This window comes from Macrobrachium rosenbergii, unplaced genomic scaffold (genome assembly GCF_040412425.1).
Source record: "Macrobrachium rosenbergii isolate ZJJX-2024 unplaced genomic scaffold, ASM4041242v1 171, whole genome shotgun sequence".
Taxonomy (NCBI): domain Eukaryota; kingdom Metazoa; phylum Arthropoda; class Malacostraca; order Decapoda; family Palaemonidae; genus Macrobrachium; species Macrobrachium rosenbergii.
Window position 1 is genome coordinate 477,374 of NW_027100729.1, and position 21,675 is coordinate 499,048.

Sequence of the window (21,675 nt, forward strand, 5' to 3'; positions counted from 1 at the left end):
CCACCAGGAATGCATCTGGTTAATTGAGCTGTCAGTGTGCAATAGAACAACACTCGAGTACCTGCAAATGTCGAGATGAAACAGGGGAAAAAACGATTGCCTCCTGTTTGTCGACAAATGCCACTACAGGTATTCCCCTACTTACGATGGGGTTAGGTTCCAAAAAACCCATCGTTTGTTGAAAAAATCGTAACTCGAATATGGCCTAGCCTACACTAGGGTAATCAATACCATCTATACATATATGGTAGCCTAGCCTACACTACACAGTATACTTTATACATATATGGTATAATAATTATTAGTGTCAGCTAATTCTGCAGGTTCAATGCAGACTGACATGATAAGTCAGTATAAAGAGAAACTGAATAACAAACAAGGCCTGGCCTGCACTTTCGTATATCATATACGGTAGCCTAGCCAACATTATACTGTATTCTATTTTCACATAACACCGCCATATTATACAAACATCAAAATAACAAATGTGCATCTTTTCCATGGATCTTTTAAAAAGTTATGCTTTACTACACTGTATCCAATCGTAAATATTCTTATACTGCTTTTGCATTATAAATTCCGATCACAGCGATCAAATGTTTTGGTTTCGGAATCGATCACGCGGTCTTTATTTCGATGCATTTAACTCGGTTCAGTGGGCATTTCTTGCTTCTAGTTAGCATAAATGAATCTCTAGATACTTTATTTATAAGGGACATATGTATTTTTCGTTATACGAAGTGTTTTTATGTCGAAATATAACTTAAATATGTCTCGTTGTGAAATTATTTTAGCCATTTTTTTCGTTAGTAGATGACGTTGGCGGCTGGCCGTTTGTTTTGTGTAAACAAAAAAAATCAAGATTCCGTTCGCTATTTTCTCGATTTCATCATCATACCACAAGCTTTTCGTATGTATCTTTTATCAGCGTGAAAACACCAGTAATATGTGTTCTTTCATGTCCAGTAGTTTTGATTAAAATACTTTCCAATTTTATTTGCGGTCGAGTTTCATCCATGTTGCCAATGTACGATAATTTACAGTCATTAGCAGCTTGAACATTCTTTTCTCAGCGTCAGCTACAACTTGCAGCTTAATTTTACTGCAGCAGTATATTTCCTTGCCGATCTTTTCTCCAAAGCGGATAAGGGTAGTGTAAAAACATATCAGTACTTAACGTCATTTTTAACATAACTACGATAATTGTTTAACCATACGATGGTTGAAATACAAGCAAAACAGTTGTTATCCGATTCGGTTATTAGCAAAACAACAGAGTATCGTTCGGTTGTTTATGGCTGTACGCATTTTCGCAAGAGTATAAGGTTACTAACAATGCTTTTATTATTCTCTTACTTTTTTAACTAGAAGATGGAATAAAGAGATGGAGAAAAAGAAGTTGGTCTATTGTAAGTTGGTCTTCCTTGCTGCCTGATTCTCACGGCAATTGTAGTATGCGCTGTTGCTTGTGCCCTCGAAATTTAAAAATATTTTCTAAATATTGTCGTGCCGGTATTAATTGCTAACTCCATCGTAAACTCGAATTATCGTAAGACGAATTATCGTCACTGGTGCACTACCTGTATTTACAAACGCACAAAAATTGCAAACGAACACTGACCTATTTTAACTTCGGACACGAGGGCAAGTGAGGTCAGCTCATTGAATTAATGTACCTATTCCAGCCTCTCGGGCCAACGTATCGTACACCATACGCTGCCTGATTGTACGTTGTTGCCTGCGCCAGTCGCCCGCGAAATTTAAAAATACGTACATTTTCAAAATATTCTCGTATCGATATTAATTGCTAATCCCATCGTAAAAGCGAATTATCGTAAGTCGAATTATCGTAACTCGAGCACTACCTGTACTGTGGTTTTGTTGTTCAACGAAACCAGTGAGTGCCACAAAACCCATCCTGAATTCTCGGACGGCCAAAAGGTTGCCCTGAGCCCAGGACGGTGATGAGAAGGTACTAATCGTCTCGGTCACACAAATTCAAGACAAAGTCTTACCAGTGTGCGCCTATTCCTCAATCTGTGAATCCGTAAGTAGACACAAGATGTGAGGGGAATATGCAAGCATATTCGAAGGTTCCTTCAATCAAGCATTAGCCTAACTCTTTCCTCATACATCGAAGAGGAAAGAACGGAGGAAAGGAAGCAGACTTCCTTTCTCCACCATGGGGAAGCTTCTGCAAGATGACAGGGTACCAAGGCAATTAGCTCTTGCCGGCTGGCATTTCCCGAATCAGGTGCAAGGGAGAGGTGGCGGGATGGAAGTTCGATGGAAAGAATTGCCGAGACCTAAGGGAAATAGATACTTCTCCTGAAGGAATCCATTCCCAGGTCTCGGCAATGTCGCTGCCAGTTCCAGACTCAATAAGTATCATTTCGTCCAGGCATCAGCAGTTGCAATCTTCTTCTGAAGCCTACGACTTCTTAGCTAAGGAATTGAGGGGGGCTGGCTTGAACTCAAGGTCGAGTTGAGATGACTAAGACCCAAAGTTCTTGGCCATTGTCCAAAGGACAAGTAGGTGCCCTGGTGGGAACCTTAATTACTGGGGTATCTGGCAAATCTCTGAAAGAGAAAGGCAGAACCAAGTGAAGGTTCGTTTCCAAGGGTCGAGCCAACTCGGGACTTACGAAACCAGAGATCCGAATTGGGACAAAGTCCTTCTTCTTAGCACCAGAATTGCCCAAAAAACTGCAGTCGGCAAGACCCTCCCAGGCAATAAGAATTCATATTCTGTCAAGGCAGGGGTGGAAGCTTGGTGTCTCAACCTGAATTAACTCCTTTGAAGAAAAGAATTCATCAGGTCGAGAACGCTCTCGGAAGCCAGGACTGCGGCGGTCCACGACACTCTCGGCCCCTCTGGAACTGCAAGGGTTGCAAGCGATGAAGGTTATTCAATGGGGGAGCCGCGGTCCTGTCCCGGGGATCCTTGCGCCAACGAATCGGCATGAAGTTCTCCGAAAACACGGGGGCGATCGTAACTTGAAGAGGAAGACTCTCGCTGTTTCCGATGTGTGAAACTCCTGTCCTCTCCCCTTGAAGAGAGACCTTGACAGATCCCATGAAACCCTCCTCGGCTACCCAGTTATAATACGAGAGAATCGGGGAACCGATACCCAAAGCATGCCAGACAGCCGAACTCCAAAAGAAAATTTCGTCGGAGCTCTCTCTGTCCGTCTCGCGCCTCTCGGAACAACCGAGAGGAGAAGAGAATATCCCTACCTGTCCTGCCAGTAAGATAAGCAGGAGAGGCGGACTGTGAGCGATAATCAACCGAAGGAGATTACTGCCACATGGGGGAAGAAGAGCACTTGTGCCGTGGCAAAGCGCTTTCCTGGGAAGAGCAAAAAGTTCACTCGAACATAGACGAGAACCCGAATCGGAAAAAACACAGTAGGGCCGAGCCAATCACGCGAACGCGATCCAAGTGGTTGGTATGTGGCGGACTGGGAGGCAGGGGGGCGAGCCGAGCCAGTCTCGTAAGTGCAACCGGGGGCCGAGCCGAGCCAACTGCGCGAACGCAATCGTAATAGGGCAGGCTGGACTCGTCTGCTGTGAACAATTGCTAGTTTCCCGAACTCTAAACTCCTTCGAGGCCAAGGCCTCTCGAGAAGAAGGTTCAAAGGGGAATTCTGTGTCTGCTATCTTGCATGCTCGAACCCTAAAGTTCGAAACACAAGAATGAAGCCCGCCCGAGCAACCAAAGCAGCTGGCGGGCAGTATCGAGACACCTGGCGTCTTGGCAACCAGACAACTGGGTGTCTCGGCACTTTCTCTCGTCCTGTGCCTCTCGTAAGGAGAGCGCTCGTGATTCACAGAATTCAAGCTACCCACGGGCGCAATCAGGACATTCGATGCAGGAGCTACGTTAGCGGTTCGGAAGCCAGGAGCTACTGCAACGGACAGTATGTCATTTGAAAGTCACCAGCGGCGACAGGAACGATCAGGGCGGCTGCGGCAGGAGACCAGGAGAGCAGCCCAGAGACTGTCGTCGAGTTGACAAGAGCATAACACAGGGAACAGCAGGAGCAGATGGACCACACATACGCAGGAAGCATTGCAACAGCATACACGAAAACCAGCAATGACAGCGATCGATCTACAACGGCGGGAACACAGTCAGAGCTGCCTAACCACCTTGCTCAAGAGTTTAACGGCCGTTTCCAGCCTACGCCTGAAAGTAATTCCTAACGTAAAGGACCGAGGGTTTGTATATTGTGTCGGAACAAAGAATGGCTATTTTTCTTTGTAAGGAGGGGGTTCTATGATGGGTTCAAGTGCTTTACAAGGTAAAGAGGGGCTAATGAATGCATACACACAAAAAATTTAACTTAAATGTTGTCAGTGAAATCTTTTGTTTTTATTTTATGGAGTTCATCATCCCCTACACATAATTACTTGAATACACCCTCGGCTCCAAGTCCATCAGATTTCAAGCCGGTAATCTCCGTCATACAGCACAAACTCACAGCCAAAACTGATAACCAACTCCCCTGCCATATTCTCTACACCACAGCTTACGATTCAAACGCACAAAAATTACATCGGAAATGATAAAACCGGCAAAAATCAAACCTACCCTAAAGCCAGCGTCTTTTCTCACCCAAACTCGACGTGTCAAAGGTAAACAAACTCTCGCGATTTCACGCGATTTCTCGGGGCTGACGATGAGCCTCCATCGGCGGAAGCCACCGCCCCGTTTTGGTCCTCCTTCCTGCCCGCATCTGCGCAGCCGTTGCCGACTTCCGAGGGACACGAAGGGCGTCAGGTCGACTGAGAGGAGAGGCTGATTTAGTCGGAATCGTAGTTATTTCAATGGTAACACCGGGATATTACGGAGTTCCGAGGAACGAACGTCCGGAGACAACCACTGTTCAAAGAGGACTGCCTCTCTCGGGGAGGGAGGAGTAGTAGTAGTATTAGGCGGGACTTTCCTCTGGAACGCCTCCTCTTCCTCTTCTCTTCCTCCTCATATTCCTCCTTCTTTGTGTTTGTTTAAGTTGTTTTTCGTTTCTGCTTATTTTTTTTACTCTATTTAAGGTTAAAGTCAGCCGTGATCGTGCTTCTGGCAACGCTACGACACAGGTCACCACGGCCGGCTGAGAGTTTCATGGCAATAGAGTGAGGGTCTTCTAATACTCACCTCTTGTAGATTGAGGGAAAGACCTTACAGACCTTACAGACCTTACAATTCGTTCGGGTTGCCCCAGGAGGTCCCTCAGTGTGAGGCGCCTTTGATGTCTACCAGAGAGTTGCTAACGCATCTTCCGGTATATTTTGCATCTTCCAGTCTTGGATGGTCTGGGATGCATCTTAGATATTTGTCGAGCTTATTCTTAAACACATCTACGCTCACTCCTGTTATGTTCCTCAGATGAGCTGGTAGCGCATTGAATAGACGCTGCATTATCGATGCTGGTGCGTGGTGGATTAATGTCCTGTGTGCTTTCCTTAATTTTCCTGGTATAGTTTTTGGCACTATTAATCTACCTCTGCTTGCTCTTTTTGATAATTTTAGTTCCATGATGTTTTCGGTAATTCCTTCTATCTGTTTCCATGCTTGAATTACCATGTAGCGTTCTCTTCTCCTTTCAAGACTATATAAATTTAAGAATTGTAGTCTTTCCCAGTAGTCAAGGTCCTTAACTTCTTCTATTCTAGCTGTAAATGACCTTTGTACACTCTCTATTTGTGCAATATCCTTTTGGTAGTGTGGGTACCATATTATATTGCAATATTCAAGTGGACTAGTACGTACGTTTTATAAAGCATAATCATGTGTTCAGCTTTTCTTGTTTTGAAGTGCCGGAACAACATTCCCATTTTTGCTTTGCATTTTGCCAATAGAATTGCTATTTGATCATTGCATAACATATTCTATTCAACATCACACCAAGGTCTTTAACTGCTTCCTTGTTTGTGATTGTCTCATTATTAGGTCCTTTATATGCATATAGCATTCCTACTTTATCACCATAGTTCATTGATTCAAATTTATCAGAGTTAAATACCATCCTATTTATCTCTGCCCATTTATATATTTTGTTTAGGTCTCTTTGTAGCGAGTTCCTATCTTCATCACAAGCAATTTCTCTACTTATTCTTGTGTCATCTGCGAAACTTCTTACTACTGAGTCCTTAACATTACTGTCTATGTCTGCAATCATAATCACAAACAGCAATGCAGCTAACACCGTACCCTGTGGTACACCGGATATTACCGTAGCTTCATCCGATTTCTCATCGTTTGCAATCACTATCTGTTTTCTATTTTGCAAAAATTCTTTTATCCATCTTCCTACTTTGTCAACAATGTTATGTTTTCTAATTTTTTTTTTCGCTAATATATTATGATCTACCTTGTCAAAAGCTTTTGCAAAGTCTAGGTAAACCACATCTGTATCTTTTTCATTTATCATATTTTTATATATGCTTTCATGGTGGACTAACAGTTGGGTTTGTGTACTTTTTCCGGTACAAAACCATGTTGTCCTATATTGAACAATCTATTTTTCATTAAATGTTTCATTATATTTTTTTCATTACCCTTTCATATACTTTCATAATATGAGATGTCAGACTCACAGGCCTATAATTACTTGCCTCTAGTCTTGAACCACTTTTGAAAGTAGGAGTAATATATGCTAATTTATGCTCATCATAAATCTTGTCTGTATCTATACTTTGTCTTAATAATATTGCTAGCGGCTTTGCAATTGAATGAACCACTTTCTTTAACAATATGGCAGGTACTCCATCTGGTCCTGCTGCTGATCCATTTTTAATTTCATTAATAGAGAGAGAGAGAGAGAGAGAGAGAGAGAGAGAGAGAGAGAGAGAGAGATTGATGGAGAGAGAGAGAGAGAGATTGATGGAGAGAACGAGGGAGAGAGAAAGAGGGAGAGAGAGACTGAGGGAGAGAAAGAGGGAGATAGAGAAAGGAGAGAAACAGATTGAGGGAGAGAAAGAGAGAGAGAGAGACAGATTGAGGGAGAGAGAGAGGGATTGAGAGAGATAAAGAGGGAGAGAGACAGATTGAGGGAGAGAAAGAGAGAGAGATTGAGGGAGAGAAAGAAGGAGAGAGAGAGAGAGAGAGAGCAAGAAGAAACAGATTGAGAGAGAGAGAGAAAGATTGGGGAGAGATTGAGAAAAGAGAGAGAGAGAGAGAGAGAGAGAGAGAGAGAGAGAGAGAGAGAGAGAGAGAGAGAGACTGAGGAAGAGAGAGAGAGAAAGAAGGAGAGAAAGAGAGACTGAGAGAGAGAAAGCTCGGAGAAAGAAGAAGAGAAAGAGACTGCAAAATTTTGATCATAAATTTTGATCATACGGTGATTTAAAGAAATCACAATTCTGGATAACTCCTCTGCTTTAAAAAAAAAAAAAAAAAAAAAAACTCTCTGCACTTTTTCTGTCCACACATTTTTCTGTCCACACTTTTTCTGTCCACACTTTTTTCTGTCCACACATTTTTCTGTCCACACTTTTTCTGTCTGCACTTTTCTCTAACCGCACTTTTTCTGTTCGCACTTTTTCTGTTCGCACTTTTTGTGTCCACACTATTTTCTGTCCACAACTTTTGCTGACCGCACTTTTTCTGTTTGCACTTTTTTCTGTCCGCACTATTCTCTGTCCCAATTTTTTTCTATCCACACTTTCTGTCGGTACTTTCTATCAGCACTTTTTCTGTCCACACTTTATTCTGCACACACTTTTTCTGTCTGCAATTTTTCTGTCCACACTTTTTTCTGTCCACACTTTTTCTATCCACACTTTTCTGTCCACACTATTTTCTGTCCACACTTTTCTGCCTGCACTTTTTTCTGTCCGCACTTTTTCTGTCTGCAGTCTTTTTGTCTATACTTCTTCTGTCTGTGCTTTTTTCTGCCTGCACTTTTTCTGCCCCAATTTTTTTCTATCCCCACTTTCTGTTGGTACTTTCTGTCCGAACTTTTTCTGTCCGCACTTTATTCTGCCAGCACTTTTTCTGCCTGCAATTTTTCTGTCTGCACTTTTTCTGTCCACACTTTTTCTGTCCACACTTTCCTGTCCACACTCTTTTTTGTCTGCACTTTCTCTGTCCGCACTTTTTTCTGTCTGTACTTTTTTCTATCTGCACTCTTTCTGTCCACACTTTTCTGTCTGCATTTCTGTCCACACTTTTCTATCTGCACCTTTTCTGTCTGCACACTTTCTGTCCACATTCTTTCTTTCCGCACTTTTTTCTGTCCACACTTTTGTCTGTCCATACTCTGTCCGCACTCTTTCTGTCCACACTTTTTTCTGCCCACACTTTTTCTGTCTGCACTTTATTCTGCCAGCACTTTTTCTGTCTGCACTTTTTTTTGTTCCAAGTTTTTTCTATCTTCACTTTCTCTCAGTACTTTCTGTCGGCACTTTTTTCTTTCCGCACTTTATTCTGCCCACACTTTTTCTGTCTGCAAGTTTTCTGTCCACACCTTTATCTGTCCACACTTTTTCTGTCTGCACTTTCTGTCCACACTTTTCCTGTCTGCACTTTTTCTGTCCTCACTTTTTCTGTCTGCACTTTATCCTGTCTGCACTTTTTCTGTCAACACTTTTTCTGTCAGCACTTTTTGTGTCCACACTTTTAGAGAGAGACTTTAAAAGATTTCAAGAGAGAGAGAGAGTAGCAACAGCCCTCTGGTGGTGGCCTGTGTTGTTGGCACCTATGGTGGTGCCTGACACACGATCATGGCTAACTTTAACTTAAAATAACTTGAATATAGATTGTAGGCCAAAGGCCACGCACTAGGATCTATGAGGTCATTCAGTGATGAAAATGAAATTGACAGTAAAAGGTTTGAAAGGTGTAACAGGAGGAACAGAAAGGTCTGAAAGGTGTAACAGGAGCAATAGTAAGGTCTGAAAGGTGTAAAAGGAGGAATAGAAAGGTCTGAAAGGTGTAACAGGAGGAATAGAAAGGTCTAAAAGGCGTAACAGGAGGAATAGAAAGGTCTGAAAGGTGTAACAGGAGCAATAGAAAGGTCTGAAAGGCATAACAGGAGCAACAGAAAGGATTGAAAGGTGTAACAGGAGGAATAAAAAAAGGTCTGAAAGGTGTAACAGGAAGAGTAGAAAGGTCTGAAAGGTGTAACAGGAGCAATAGAAAGGTTTGAAAGGCATAACAGGAGCAATAGAAAGGATTGAAAGGTGTAAGAGGAGGAATAAAAAAGGTCTGCAAGATGTAACAGAAGGAACAGAAAGGTCTGAAAGGTGTAACAGTAGGAATAGAAAGATTTAAAAGGCGTAAAAGGAGGAATAAAATGGTCTGAAAGGTGTAAGAGGATGAATAGAAAGAATTGAAAGGAGTAAGAGGAGGAAAAAAAGGATTTGAAAGGTGTAACATGTGGAATAAAAAGGTCTGAAAGGTGTAAGAGGAAAAACAGAAAAGTCTGAAAGGTGTAACAGGAGTAACAGAAAAGCCTGAAAGGTGTAACAGGACAAACTGAAAGGTGTAACAGGAGGAATAGAAAGGTCTGAAAGGTGTAACAGGAATGATATAAAGGTCTGAAAGGTGTAAGAGGAGGAATAAAAAAAGGTCTGAAAGGTGTAACAGAGGAATAGAAAGGTCTGAAAGGTGTAACAGGAAGAACAGAAAGGTCTAAAAGGTGTACTAGGAGGAACAGAAAGGTCTGAAAGGTGTAAGAGGAGGAACAGAAATGTCTGAAAGGTGTAACAGGAGGAGTAGAAAGGTCTGAAAGGTGTACTAGGAGGAACAGAAAGGTCTGAAAGGTGTAACAGGAGTGATATAAAGGTCTGAATGGTGTAACAGGAGGAACAGAAAGGTCTGAAATGTGTAACAAGAGGAACAGAAAGGTTTGAAAGGTGTAACAGTAGTGATATAAAGATCTGAAAGGTGTAACAGGAGTGATATAAAGGTCTGAAAGGTGTAAGAGGAGGAATAAAAAAGTCTGAAAGGTGTAACAGGAGGAATAGAAGGTCTGAAAGGTGTAAGAGGAGGAACAGAAAGGTCTGAAAGGCATAACAGGAGGAATAGAAAGGTCTGAAATTTGTAAGAGGAGGAACAGAAATGTCTGAAAGGTGTAACAGGAGGAGTAGAAAGGTCTGAAAGGTGTAACAGTAGTGATATAAAGGTCTGAAAGGCGTACCAGGAGGAACAGAAATGTCTGAAAGGTGTAACAGGAGGAGTAGAAAGGTCTGAAAGGTGTACCAGGAGGAATAGAAAGGTCTGAAAGGTGTAACAGGAGAGATATAAAGGTCTGAACGGTGTAACAGGAGGAACAGAAATGTCTGAAAGTTGTAACAGGTGGAACAGAAAGGTTTGAAAGGTGTAACAGGAGGAACAGAAAGGTCTGAAATGTGTAACAGGTGGAACAGAAAGGTTTGAAAGGTGTAACAGGAGTGATACAAAGTTCTGAACGGTGTAAGAAGAGGAATGGAAATGCCTGAAAGGTTTAACAGGAGGAACAGAAAGGCGCTATAAGCCTATGGCTATTGAAAATTATATATATATTAAATATTATATATATATATAATAATAATTCAACCCAGACCGAGTTGGAGAAACGCGCAACTGGACTACAACAAATCGTCTTCGATAGTAATCGATTATCGGGTAATTAAATTCAATTAAATAACTCCAAATTATAATCACACATAATTCTAAGACATAAATATATATAATTATATATAAAATGAGCAAATAAATAAGCAGACGTCTGAGGAGAGATAAGTCCAAATGCCATCGCCTCTCTGAACGCCATTTGAATGAAGAGCGCCGATTGCAAGATGGCGCAGGCAGGCGGTATGGTTTTTCAAGCTGCGCAGTCCTCAGGAGAAAAAAAAATCGATAAGACGCTGCTGATCTGCGCTTGGAAAATACTCCATTGCTCCCATAATCCTCCTCGCGCCTCCAAATTCTAGGAATTGGATGAATTCCCTCGGAATTTTCGGCTTCGGTTCCGAGAGGGCGAAGGAGAACGCCATTTCTGCACCGTTTGGCAATTTGCGGGAATTCGCGTCGAAGTTGTAATATACTTTTTTCCGGCTTTTAAGTTGATTACAAATGCATAAAATGTTATGAATAACTATTGTAATTAATTATATAATTTCTAATAAGGTCTTAAAGCGATTAATATACATATTTTAAAATTTGATTTCGAGGTTATGATTTTCGTTGGGGGACCGAGCGTACTTGGGTTATCGTCATGGATTAGAGAAGGAGGGGAGAGAAGATTAAAATGGATCATTATTTAATGACGCAATGCTTAATAATGTTACGGGAATGACACATGGAATGGTTTAGGAATATTTAATATACATTTTTTAAAATTTTATTACAAGGTTATGATTTTCGTAGGGGAGATCAAACGTACTTGGGTTATCGTGATTGCTCTCGGGGGATGGGGTGGGGGAGGGAGAAGAGACCATAAGATAGAAAATTATTTAATTACGTAATGGTTAATAGTGTTATGGGGAATGACATATGGAGTGGTTTATAAATATATTTCAGATATTTGTTTCAAGCTTATGGTTATCGTAGAGTGAAAGAGAGAGAGAGAGAGAGAGAGAGATATATATATATAGAGCGAGAGAACGTAGGAGAGAGGAGTAAGTCTAGGCCAGGGTTACGAAGACGGAGAAGGAGGAAGAAGAAGAAGAAGCAGACGCGAATCAACGCCGATAATAATCGAAGCACATAAATATATAAATCGACGGCACAGTAATGGAGTTCATATATAAATGATAATGGTAGTTATTTCGAGGTTTTGAATTTCTTCGGGAGAAACAAAAGAAGAAGAACAGGAGAAAGAAGAAAGATAATAATCAATAATAATAAAATAATTTAATTACATTATCATTAATAGGGTTATGGCGCCATTTAAATTATTTCTAAAATTCATTTCAAGGTTACGGGGAGAGAGAGAGAGAGAGAGAGAGAGAGAGAGAGAGAGAGAGAGAGAGAGAGAGAGAGCGGATAATAGGACTAGGGTTATTTTGACGGAGAAGAATTCAGCCGAGAGGTAATACTTCGATGATATGCTACTATCATTGTTAATAAGGTTATGGCGTTGTGTATATTATCCTTGATGTTTACTTTAAGGTTACGAGAGAGAGAGAGAGAGAGAGAGAGAGAGAGAGAGAGAGAGAGAGAGAGAGAGAGAGAGAGAGAGAGAGAGAGAGAGAGATTTTCAAGAAAAAATAGGAATGGTTATTTTGACGGCGAAGGAAGACGCCGAAAGATAACAATCAATCAATCTAATTGTGTTGTTACTAATAAGGTTATGGCGTTACTCATATAATTTTCATTTTTAATTTCAAGGTCGCGGGGGAGGGAGGGAGGGAGAAAGAGGGAGATTGAGGGAGGAGAAGAAAAAATTCGGGTTGGTTATTTTGACAGTGACGGAAAAAGACGAAAGCTGATAATTGAACAATCTAGTTTTATCGTCGTTAATAAAGTTGCGGCGTTATACTCCTGTAATTTTTAATATTAATTTCAAGGTCGCGGTGGAGGGAGACAGAGGGAGAGAGAGAGGGTGAAGGAGGGAGGAGAAGAAGAAGCGGAAGAAAAAAGGAGAGAGAAGAAGAAGTGGTTGTTGGAAGATTGCGCACGGCCGCCATGTTTGTTGTTGTTTGGGGGCCGAAGAAGACGAAGGGGCTCGACTTAGATCAAGTGCTGTCGGTTTTTCCCTTCCTCCTCCTCTTCGACGACTCGACACTTTCAAAAGTAAGTGCCGCCTGGCCCGGCGGAGCCGGGGACGCCCTTCGAAGGGTCCCTCCGCTCCCCGGAGGGCGAAATAAATCCTCCTGAAGGAGATGGACGGAGGCTTTCGTGACGTAGCAATGGCTTCTCCCGGGAGCGAATTCTCCCGATTGTTTTTCTCGCTTTGAATCCTCTGCTGCTCGTCGTGTGGCAACACCGCGGGCGGACTTGTCGGCGGGCGTGATCTTCGGGGTCGGAATCTGGGCGGCGGGGGGCGGGGCGAAGGGCGCGAGTCTGCCGTTGAACCTCGTGTAGTATAGCCTACCTTGGAATACCTCGTGACGTCATCAATGAACCATTTAGAGGTTAATTAAGGTTGTGTTGTTAATTTCACGGTTAATTAGAGTAATTATCACCCGTAATTAACCTTATTAACCTCCTTATGACGTAGCCTAGGGTAGGCTAGCGTGCCCTAAGCTGCTAGCCCTAGCCTAGGTTATGTTACGCTGTGACATTATCAGGTAACCACGTAATTGGTTCAGTGGTTAATTACACCAATTACGACCCGTAATTAACCATAGTAACCTGATTATGGTGATTGATTGCATTGGGACGATCTGGCGTCGCGGCCTTTAGTGTCACAGACGCCAAAAAGGGGGGTTAAATAAGGTTCTGAATGGTGTCATTAACCATAAGTTGATTATCAGGTTAAGTACTGATCGATAATTATCTGGCTTCATAATGATTGGGTTGACTGGGTTATTAATTCAGGTCCAAAATGATGTACTTTCCAGTAAGTTAAGTATATGGTTTGTTATTGATGATTAAATATCTAGGTTTGTTTTAGTTGGGTTAATTAAGGTCATATATGGCATATATGGCATAATTAATTATATGGTTAGTTATTGATTGGTAATAAACTGGCTTTGTAATAATGGGGTTAATAATAGGGAGATGGGTAGGCATATTACTATAAAGGCATAGCCTAGGTCAGTCCATGTGCTTGATATTAAGTGTTACTTAGGGGGACAATGGGGGACCAGACCCCCCCCCCAGCCAGGTCAGGGCAAGGTGCCCTAAGTCAGGTCAGGAAGGTGAGGATATGGCATTCTAGGAAAGATTTAACTTTGTCGTCATCCGAAGGCCGCACGATTTTCTTTAATCTTGAATATCGAAAAACAGCTTAAAGTCTAATCTCCGGTTACTTGTTGTACGACTTCCTATCCGAGGGTTTTTGCCTGTGCCTCGGCTAATTTCATTCATTTGTATTTACAGGCAGTTCCCGGTTATCGGAGATCCAGTTTTACGGCACTTGTCTAGTGACGATGCTAACCGGATTTTTGACACCGATCTCCGGCTGTCGGAGCTGTTATCGCCGATTTTCGGTTATCGTCACGCTGTTGGGAACGGAACCCCCACCGATAACCGGGGACTGCCTATATTATTTTACTCAAATATTTATTTTCCATGTTTAGTGTATAGCTACATAAAATTTGTTATTGGTCCTGCTTCTATATTTTATTAAATTACATTTTCAACTCTAAAAATTATACTGAAGCTTTTACTGTCCTGCAGTTTATATTAATAGTAAGGGGCTGCTGTTTGTTTATATAAAAGTACCCTCTGTAGCAGGAAGAAAAACCTGAACAACTTCAGTGCTGTGAGAGAAAGCGACTGTGTTGATGTTCACGGACAGATTTATTTAGTTTGTGTTATATAGATATGTTGCTGTGTTTACATTAATTTCAATGTTTTGAAATGTGTAAATCATTGTTAGAAGCGCTTTAGGGGTGTATATACTTGAGAGTGACAGTTGATGTAAGATGACTTTGGGCTTTTTGGGATGATTGTTTGTTCCGACACAATATAGAAACCCTCGGTCCTTTACATTAGGGATTACTTTCAGGCGTAGGCTGGAAACGGCCGTTAAACTCTTGAGCAAGGTGGTTAGGCAGTAACTGCCTCCAGGTAGGCGGGGATACCCGCCTGGCCGTATGTAAACATTCCACTTTGCTTCGGCCATCATGCGTTGCTGACGTGTTTTTGTTCTCTCCGCTTGACTGTCGTTAAGCTCTTATTTTCCCGGTGGGATCTTTCTGTATTTTTGTTTATATATACGTGTGTTTGATTTTTATTAATACAAACCCACGATTTGTGATAATCTTGCGTAAGCCGTCGTTCCCTGCCTGTGTCTTGGGTTTGACGGCCAAGGGCATAACTGGAGTAGCGTAACCAAGTGGTAATGCTTCTCTCCAGCGGCCCTTTACGTAAATACTGAAGGCGCCCCTGTACTTTCAGAGATATAGTTTGGGACGCAATATCTTCACTCCCCTACATCCATTGGGACGTAAGAGTTAGTTCCCTTCTTGGGCTTCCGCCCTCCGTGTGTAAGGGGCATCACTAATTTCTTCCTACTTATGCTGAATGTTACTCGCCGCCTGCGCTTAGAGATTTGTGGGCTGAGTGGGAGGTTACGGGCGTCGTTGATAAGTTCCGCTTCCACGGCGCCCTTGGTGGCCTCCCCTCTGTCCTTTTTTCTCTTCCCGTAGGTTCTTCCTCTCTCCTTTGCCCTCTTCGCTCGCTCGTCGGTCGAAGACCGGGGCCGGGGGGAGCGATCGAGCAGCCTCGTCTAGAGTACCTCCTCCCGCTGCGCAGGGCTGTTCCCCTTGTAGCAGGAGGAGCCTCCCTCTACTAATCATCTTTGTTTTTCTTTCAGGTTGACAGTGAGCATCGCAGACACAGCAGTAGTTGGCTGGATATATCAAGAATATCTTGCATGAAGCAGTCCCGACATTCATTCAGTGTTGCTTCAGGATCGACCACAATACCTGATTAGATGACATATTTCCACGTCGGGATCGCTCTGACTCTGTTCCCGCCGATGTAGATCGAGGCTGTCATTGCTGGTTTTCATGTATGCTGTTGCAATGCTTCCTGCGTATCTGTGGTCCATCTGCTCCTGCTGTTCCCTGTGTTATGCTCTTGTCAACTCAACGACAGTCTGTGGGCTGCTCTCCTGGTCTCCTGCCACAGCCGCCCTGATCGCTCCTGTCGCTGCTGGTGACTTTCAAATGACATTCTGTCCGTTGCAGTAGCTCCTGCCTTCCGAACCGCTAACGTAGCTCCTGCATCGAATGTCCTGATCGTGCCCGCTTCTTCTCCTAGTGATCGTGCCGGGGCAGCTTCCGTTGTGTTCCTGCCAGCTGGCCTGGAGGTTACGATGTCAGCCATCCTGTAGAAGATGTTGGCGTGAAAGGGAAGGAAGTCGCCTTGTGGAAGTGACGTTCCTGGCCGTTGCATAGCTCCTGCTCTCCGAACCTTTGCCGTAGCTCCTGCGTCGGCTGTCCTGATCATTCCTGCCGCTTCTGGCGGTGGTGCCCGGGGCCGCTTCCTTGCGTTCCTGCCAGCTGTCCCAGAGGTTACGATGTCGGCCATCCTGTAGAAGATGTCGGCGTGAAGATGTAGGAAGTGGTCCTGTTGAGGTGATGTTCCTGGCCATTGCAGTAGCTCCTGCCTTCCGAATTGCTGCCGTAGCTCCTGCATGGGCTGTCCTGATCATGCTTCTCCTGGTGGTGGTGTCCTGGCTGCGTCCGTTGTGTTCCTGCCGGACTACCCTGGAGGGTACGATGTTTCGTGTCCACCATCCTGTAGAAGACGTCGGAGTGGAGGTGAAGGAAGCCGTCCTGTGGAAGTAGCCGCCGTCTTCATCTTATCTTCGATTTCGTCTTGTGCTGCGTCTTCCCTTCCTCTCCCGAGGTCCAAGGGGGTCCCGAGAATCGGACAGACCTCCATCGGCCGAAAGAAAGGAATGCTGCTTCTTGCCCTTGATGCCCTTGGACGTCTAGGGACTGCCTCCTTCCGAGGAGGCAGTGGGTCAGTCGTTGGCTCTTCCCAACCTTCGGGTTAGGAAAGCAATTGGCATAGCTGTGGGTTTTGTGTTTCAGAAGCCGCGGGCGCGCAGACCTCAGTTTGCGTTCCATTTCCCGAGTCTTAGAGGTTCCGCCTCTAAGATGGGGGCTGCTTTGGCCACTCGTTTGCGAGCCGCTTCGAGTGCTCGAGATTCTATGGAATATCGAGTATCCCGATCTGGTCTGGAGAGATTTTCCTTGGCCCAGTTCGGGAGCAGTGCGAGAGAAAGGGCCGAGGCACCCAGGTGTCTTGGTTCCTCTTCCTGCCAGCACCGCAAGCGCTCCCCAAGTGTTTGCCAGTGCTCGTTCGGGTTCCCAGCCTGGTGTCTCGATCCTCTCGGTTCGAACCCCAGAAGAAGCAGGAAAGAGATTCACCATGGGAGTCCTCTTGATCGGCTCGGCTCGGCCCTACTCGGTTTTTTCCGATTCGGGTTCTCGGCTATGTTCGAGTGAACTTTTTTGCTCTTCCCAGGAAAGCACTTTGCCACGGCACAAGTGCTCTTCCTTCCCCGTGTGGCAGTAATTTCGTTCGGTTGATTATCGCTCACGGTCCGCCTCTCCTGCTTATCATACTGGCAGGACAGGTAGGGATACTCTTTTCTCCTCACCTGTTCTCTTCTCCTCTCGGTTGTTCTGAGAGGCGCAAGATGGACAGAGAGAGCTCCGACGAAATTTTCTTTTGGAGTTCGGCTGCCTGGCGTGCTTTGGGTATCGGTCCCCCGATTCCCTCATATTATAACCAGGTAGCCGAGGAGGGTTTCATGGGATCTGTCAAGGTCTCCCTCCAAGGGGAGAGGTACAGGAGTTTGACGCATCGGAAACAGCGACGGTCTTCCTCTTCAAGATACGATCACCCCCGTTTTCTCGGGGAACTTCGCGCCGATTCATCGGCGCGAGGATCCCCGGGACAGGACCGCAGCTCCCCCAATGAATAACCTTCATCACTCGCAACCCTTGCAGTTTCCGAGGGGCCGAGAGTGTCAGGGACCGCCGCGGTCCTGGCTTCCGAGAGCATTCGCGACCTGATGAATTCTTTTCTTCGAAGGAGTTAATTCAGGTCGAGACACCAAGCTTCCACCCCTGCCTCGACAGAATATGAATTCTTGCCTGGGAGGGTCTTGCCAACTGCAGTTTTTTGGGCAATTCTGGTGCTAAGAAGAAGGACTTTGTCCCAATTCGGATCTATGGTTTCGTAAGTCCCGAGTTGGCTCGCCCCTTGGGAACGAACCTTTACTTGGTTTTGCCTTTCTCTTTCAGAGATTTGCCAGATACCCCGGTAATCAAGGTTCCCACCAGGGCACTGACTTGTCCTTTGGGACAATGGCCAAGAACTTTGGGTCTTAGTCATCTCAACTTGACCTTGAGTTCAAGCCAGCCCCCGTCAGCTCCTTAGCTAAGAAGTCCTAGGCTTCAGAAGAAGATTGCAACTGCTGATGCCTGGACGAAATGATACTTATCGAGTCTCTGGAACTGGCAGCGACATTGCCGAGACCGGGGAATGGATCCCTTCAGGAGAAGTATCTATTTCCCTTAGGTCTCTGCAATTCTTTCCATCGAACTTTCATCCCACCACCTCTCCCGTGCTCCCGATTCGGGAAATGCCAGCCGGCTAGAGGTAATTGCCTCGGTACCCTGTCATCTTGCAGAAGCTTCCCCATGGTGGAAAATGGAAGTCTGCTTCCTTTTCCCCGTTCTTTCCTCTTCGATGTATGAGGAAAGAGTTAGGCTAATGCTTGATTGTAGGAACCTTTGAATGTGCTTGCATATTCCCCTCACATCTTGTGTCTACTTACGGATTCACAGATTGAGGAATAGGCGCACACTGGTAAGACCTTGTCTTGAATTTGTGTGACCGAGACGATTAGTACCTTCTCGTCACCGTCCTGGGCTCAGGGCAGCCTTTTGGCTGTCCGAGAATTCAGGATGGGGTTTCGTTGAACAACAAAACCACAGTAGTGGCATTTGTCGATAAACAGGAGACAATCGTTTTTTCCCCCTGTTTCATCTCGACATTTGAAGGTACTCGAGTGTTGTTGTACTGCACACTTGACAGCTCAGTTAACCAGATGCATTCCTGGTGGGGATGTATTGGTAGGGAAGCCTGGCCTTGGGTTTGAGTGATCGGGACGGAACATGCTGCTCACTCTTTCTTCACGAAGATTCATGCAGAGACTGCTGGACTGAGAAATCCCTACCGTCCTTCTGTTGCCTCCCTGCACACAAGTCGGTAGTGTTTTCTCGCTGCTTCATACCAGACCAGGGGCCGCTCTGTTGAGGCATGCTGTCTTTTGGTGAAAACTCAATATCGACGTTTTTTCCTTCCGTATTTGCCCATTTCGCTAGGGGTTCACAAACATTGCTCACCCTGAGTTACAGACAAATACTTGAAGACTTTGCCTTCATCCGACCTGATTGCCGAGGCATCAAGAAGAATTCCGCTTGACCCATCCTCCTGTGCAGCTACACAAGAATCAGTTCTTGAGGCAGTACATCCCTGTGTTTTCAGGACTGGGAGACTTTCCAGCTTTCCTTGCAAGCACAGGCTTTCTCGCCGAGCGGCAACGGATATAGCTGGATATCCCTTGAAGTCCTGTGCAACACTGTCCCAGGGACTGGATCTGTCTTCGCTGGTGGTGTCGTTGTCGGAACTTCTTCTCGGGTCAGAGTCGCTCCTCAAGTCTGGACTTCCTGGTCTTCTCCGCCGAGGGCTGCTTCTCTCCCTTTCATTTGTGAAGAACGTAGGCCCTTGCGACCTAGTCTTCTATCTGAAGTAGCCTTTGTCTCCTCAGTCGAGAGTTAGCTACGGACGAGAAGCTTCTTCAGTCATGCTCTCCCAGGGAACTGTTTCCTGGGTGGCATGCGACTCTTGTTTAGGGTTCCTGTCCGTGCTCTGCACTCGCCCTACGAGAGTCGTGGGATAGAGATATACCCTCTTAGATCCATCTCTCATGTTACCCTGGCCTTGGCATAGAAGATGGAAGAACAGGGATGGGGATTATACCTCGACTCCTTCTGGGATGTCGTAGGTGGACTCCGAATCCATTGGCATCGACTGTCGGGTTCGAGTCCTTCTTGTTCCCCTCCTCCTTGGACTTTGTATCGATGATCCAGATCATTCGTTACGTTGTCCTATTGGGAGCTGTGGTACTTTCCGAAAGGTTCGACATTCCTAACCTGGATGTCGTCAACGTTTTCGCTAGTACTGTCTCTCCCAAGGAAGAAGTGTCTAAGGACGCATCTTCCTACTGACTTCGTGAAGCGATCAAAGGAGGTACTTGGCAGCTGACGACGACGATACTGGTACCTTTCACCCGAGAGCTCACGAAGTCGATGGCTTGGTCCATCCCTCACATTCCGGAAGAATATGTCGGTACCACATGTGCTGAAGGCGGGTGTGTGGTCCCAACAGACTACCTTCACCTCCTTCTACCTGCAGGATGTTGCACACAAGTCCTTGGACACTTTTTCCTTGGGTCCTGTGGTGGCTGCTCAACAAGTTGTGTAGCTTATCCAGCTCCCCTAACGGGACAGGTTGCATCTTGCCTATGTTGTACGGTTGTGATTGGGAGAATGATTGTTGAGTGACTGGCCTCTCTTCTTTCTCCCCATCCTGGCTCTCTTCCCACGGACAGGTAGCGGACATGCCGTTACAAGCTGGACCGGGCGATCGAGGCAGATAAGCACATAACAGGAGCTCCCGTTCTATTTCCGTTCAGGTTAATAGAAGCAACCCCACTCCTTCCTCTTGCAAGGGGAGGAAGGAGACCATGACTATGAGACAACCCAATGCTTGTATTTGCCTTATTGTCATCCGACGTCAAATTCTTCCTAGCCTAATTTGCATGAACTGACGTTTCCTCTTTCATGCAAAGGGACCCAGAAGTGTGACAACTGATCCTGCGTTTCTTACAACCCGATCTTTTGTCAGAGGCAGTTTTTCCCTTCCTCGCTCTCACGACCAGGAAGGGAAGACGAGGTGGTGAAGTCCAGTCAGTTCAGAGACTTTATCAGGTTCCTCCCTCCAATCAGTGAGTCTCCTAATGTAAAGGACCGAGGGTTTGTATATTGTGTCGGAACAAATAACAATTTTTAAAAGTATATTGTATTTTTCCTAACTATACAAACCCGAGGTCCTGTACACTTTATGCCCACCTCATGCCACCCCTCAATCTGTACCTGGGCTGAAAGGCAAAGTGGAATGTTTACATGCGGGGAGGCGGGTATCCCCGCCTACCTGGAGGTAGTTACTGCCTAACCACCTTGCTCAAGAGTTTAACGGCCGTTTCCAGCCTACGCCTGAAAGTAATCCCTAATGTAAAGGACCTCGGGTTTGTATAGTTAGGGAAAATACAATTTACTTTTAAAAATTGTTATTTCACCCCACCCATAGCTAACCTAAGGAACCCTGCCTAACTTAACCTAGGCTGCCGTATCTACAGTAAACCCCCGTGAATAGCTAAAATCTGCGAATACTTAAAACACTTAGAACTGCCTATTTTGATAGTTTAAACACAAAAAAACCCTGTAAAAATGCTTATACCTGAGTATTTTAATAGTTTTATCACAAAAAGTGCATTTAGTCATGAAAATATGAAAATGCAGTGATGAGTGAATATTTCTCAGTGAAAAGCACCGTGAACGTGTGACTTTTCCGCGAATAACGGGTAGATACGTTCCACAGAGAAATCCGCAAATAGGCGAGTCCGCAAACAACGCAACAGCTAATACGCGGGGTTTACTGTATCCCTAAGCTGCCGCTGCTATAAAAGTCTGCCATTCTCAGATCGGGACGGGCATAGAACAACGGGAACAGGTTCTGCGGATGAAGACAAACCTGACCTTTCCCAGAATGCCATGTCCTGACCCAACCAGACCTTCCCACCTTCCTGGCCTCACTTAGGGTCCCATGCCCTGACCTGGTCAGAGGGGCTTTGCCCCCCCTGGGCTCCCCAAGTAACACTAAACATTGGAAACAGTGGACTAAGCTTCCGTTCAGAGGTAGTGTCCTGCAAATTACCTTGATCTGGATGGGGCATTCTAGGAAAGTAGTAGTTTGCAGAACGACGGGAT

The 21,675-nt window shown here is 44.8% G+C and overlaps 1 protein-coding gene across 6 annotated transcripts in view; it reads left to right on the forward strand.

The window, feature by feature from the left end:
• Positions 1–12,467: 12,467 nt before the first annotated feature.
• HnRNP-K (Heterogeneous nuclear ribonucleoprotein K) overlaps positions 12,468–21,675 on the forward strand; it is an 83,655-nt gene continuing 74,447 nt past the window's right edge. For 2 of the 6 annotated variants that reach the window (XM_067103032.1, XM_067103034.1), the window contains exon 1: positions 12,575–12,721. Coding sequence is in view for 2 of the 6 variants with exons in the window: in XM_067103027.1 (XP_066959128.1) it covers positions 12,614–12,721 (108 nt within the window). In the remaining 4 variants the exon portion in view is untranslated. Of the gene's footprint in view, positions 12,722–21,675 lie in introns of all 6 variants that reach the window. The other 4 variants (XM_067103027.1, XM_067103026.1, XM_067103031.1 and 1 more) reach the window with 4 other exon arrangements.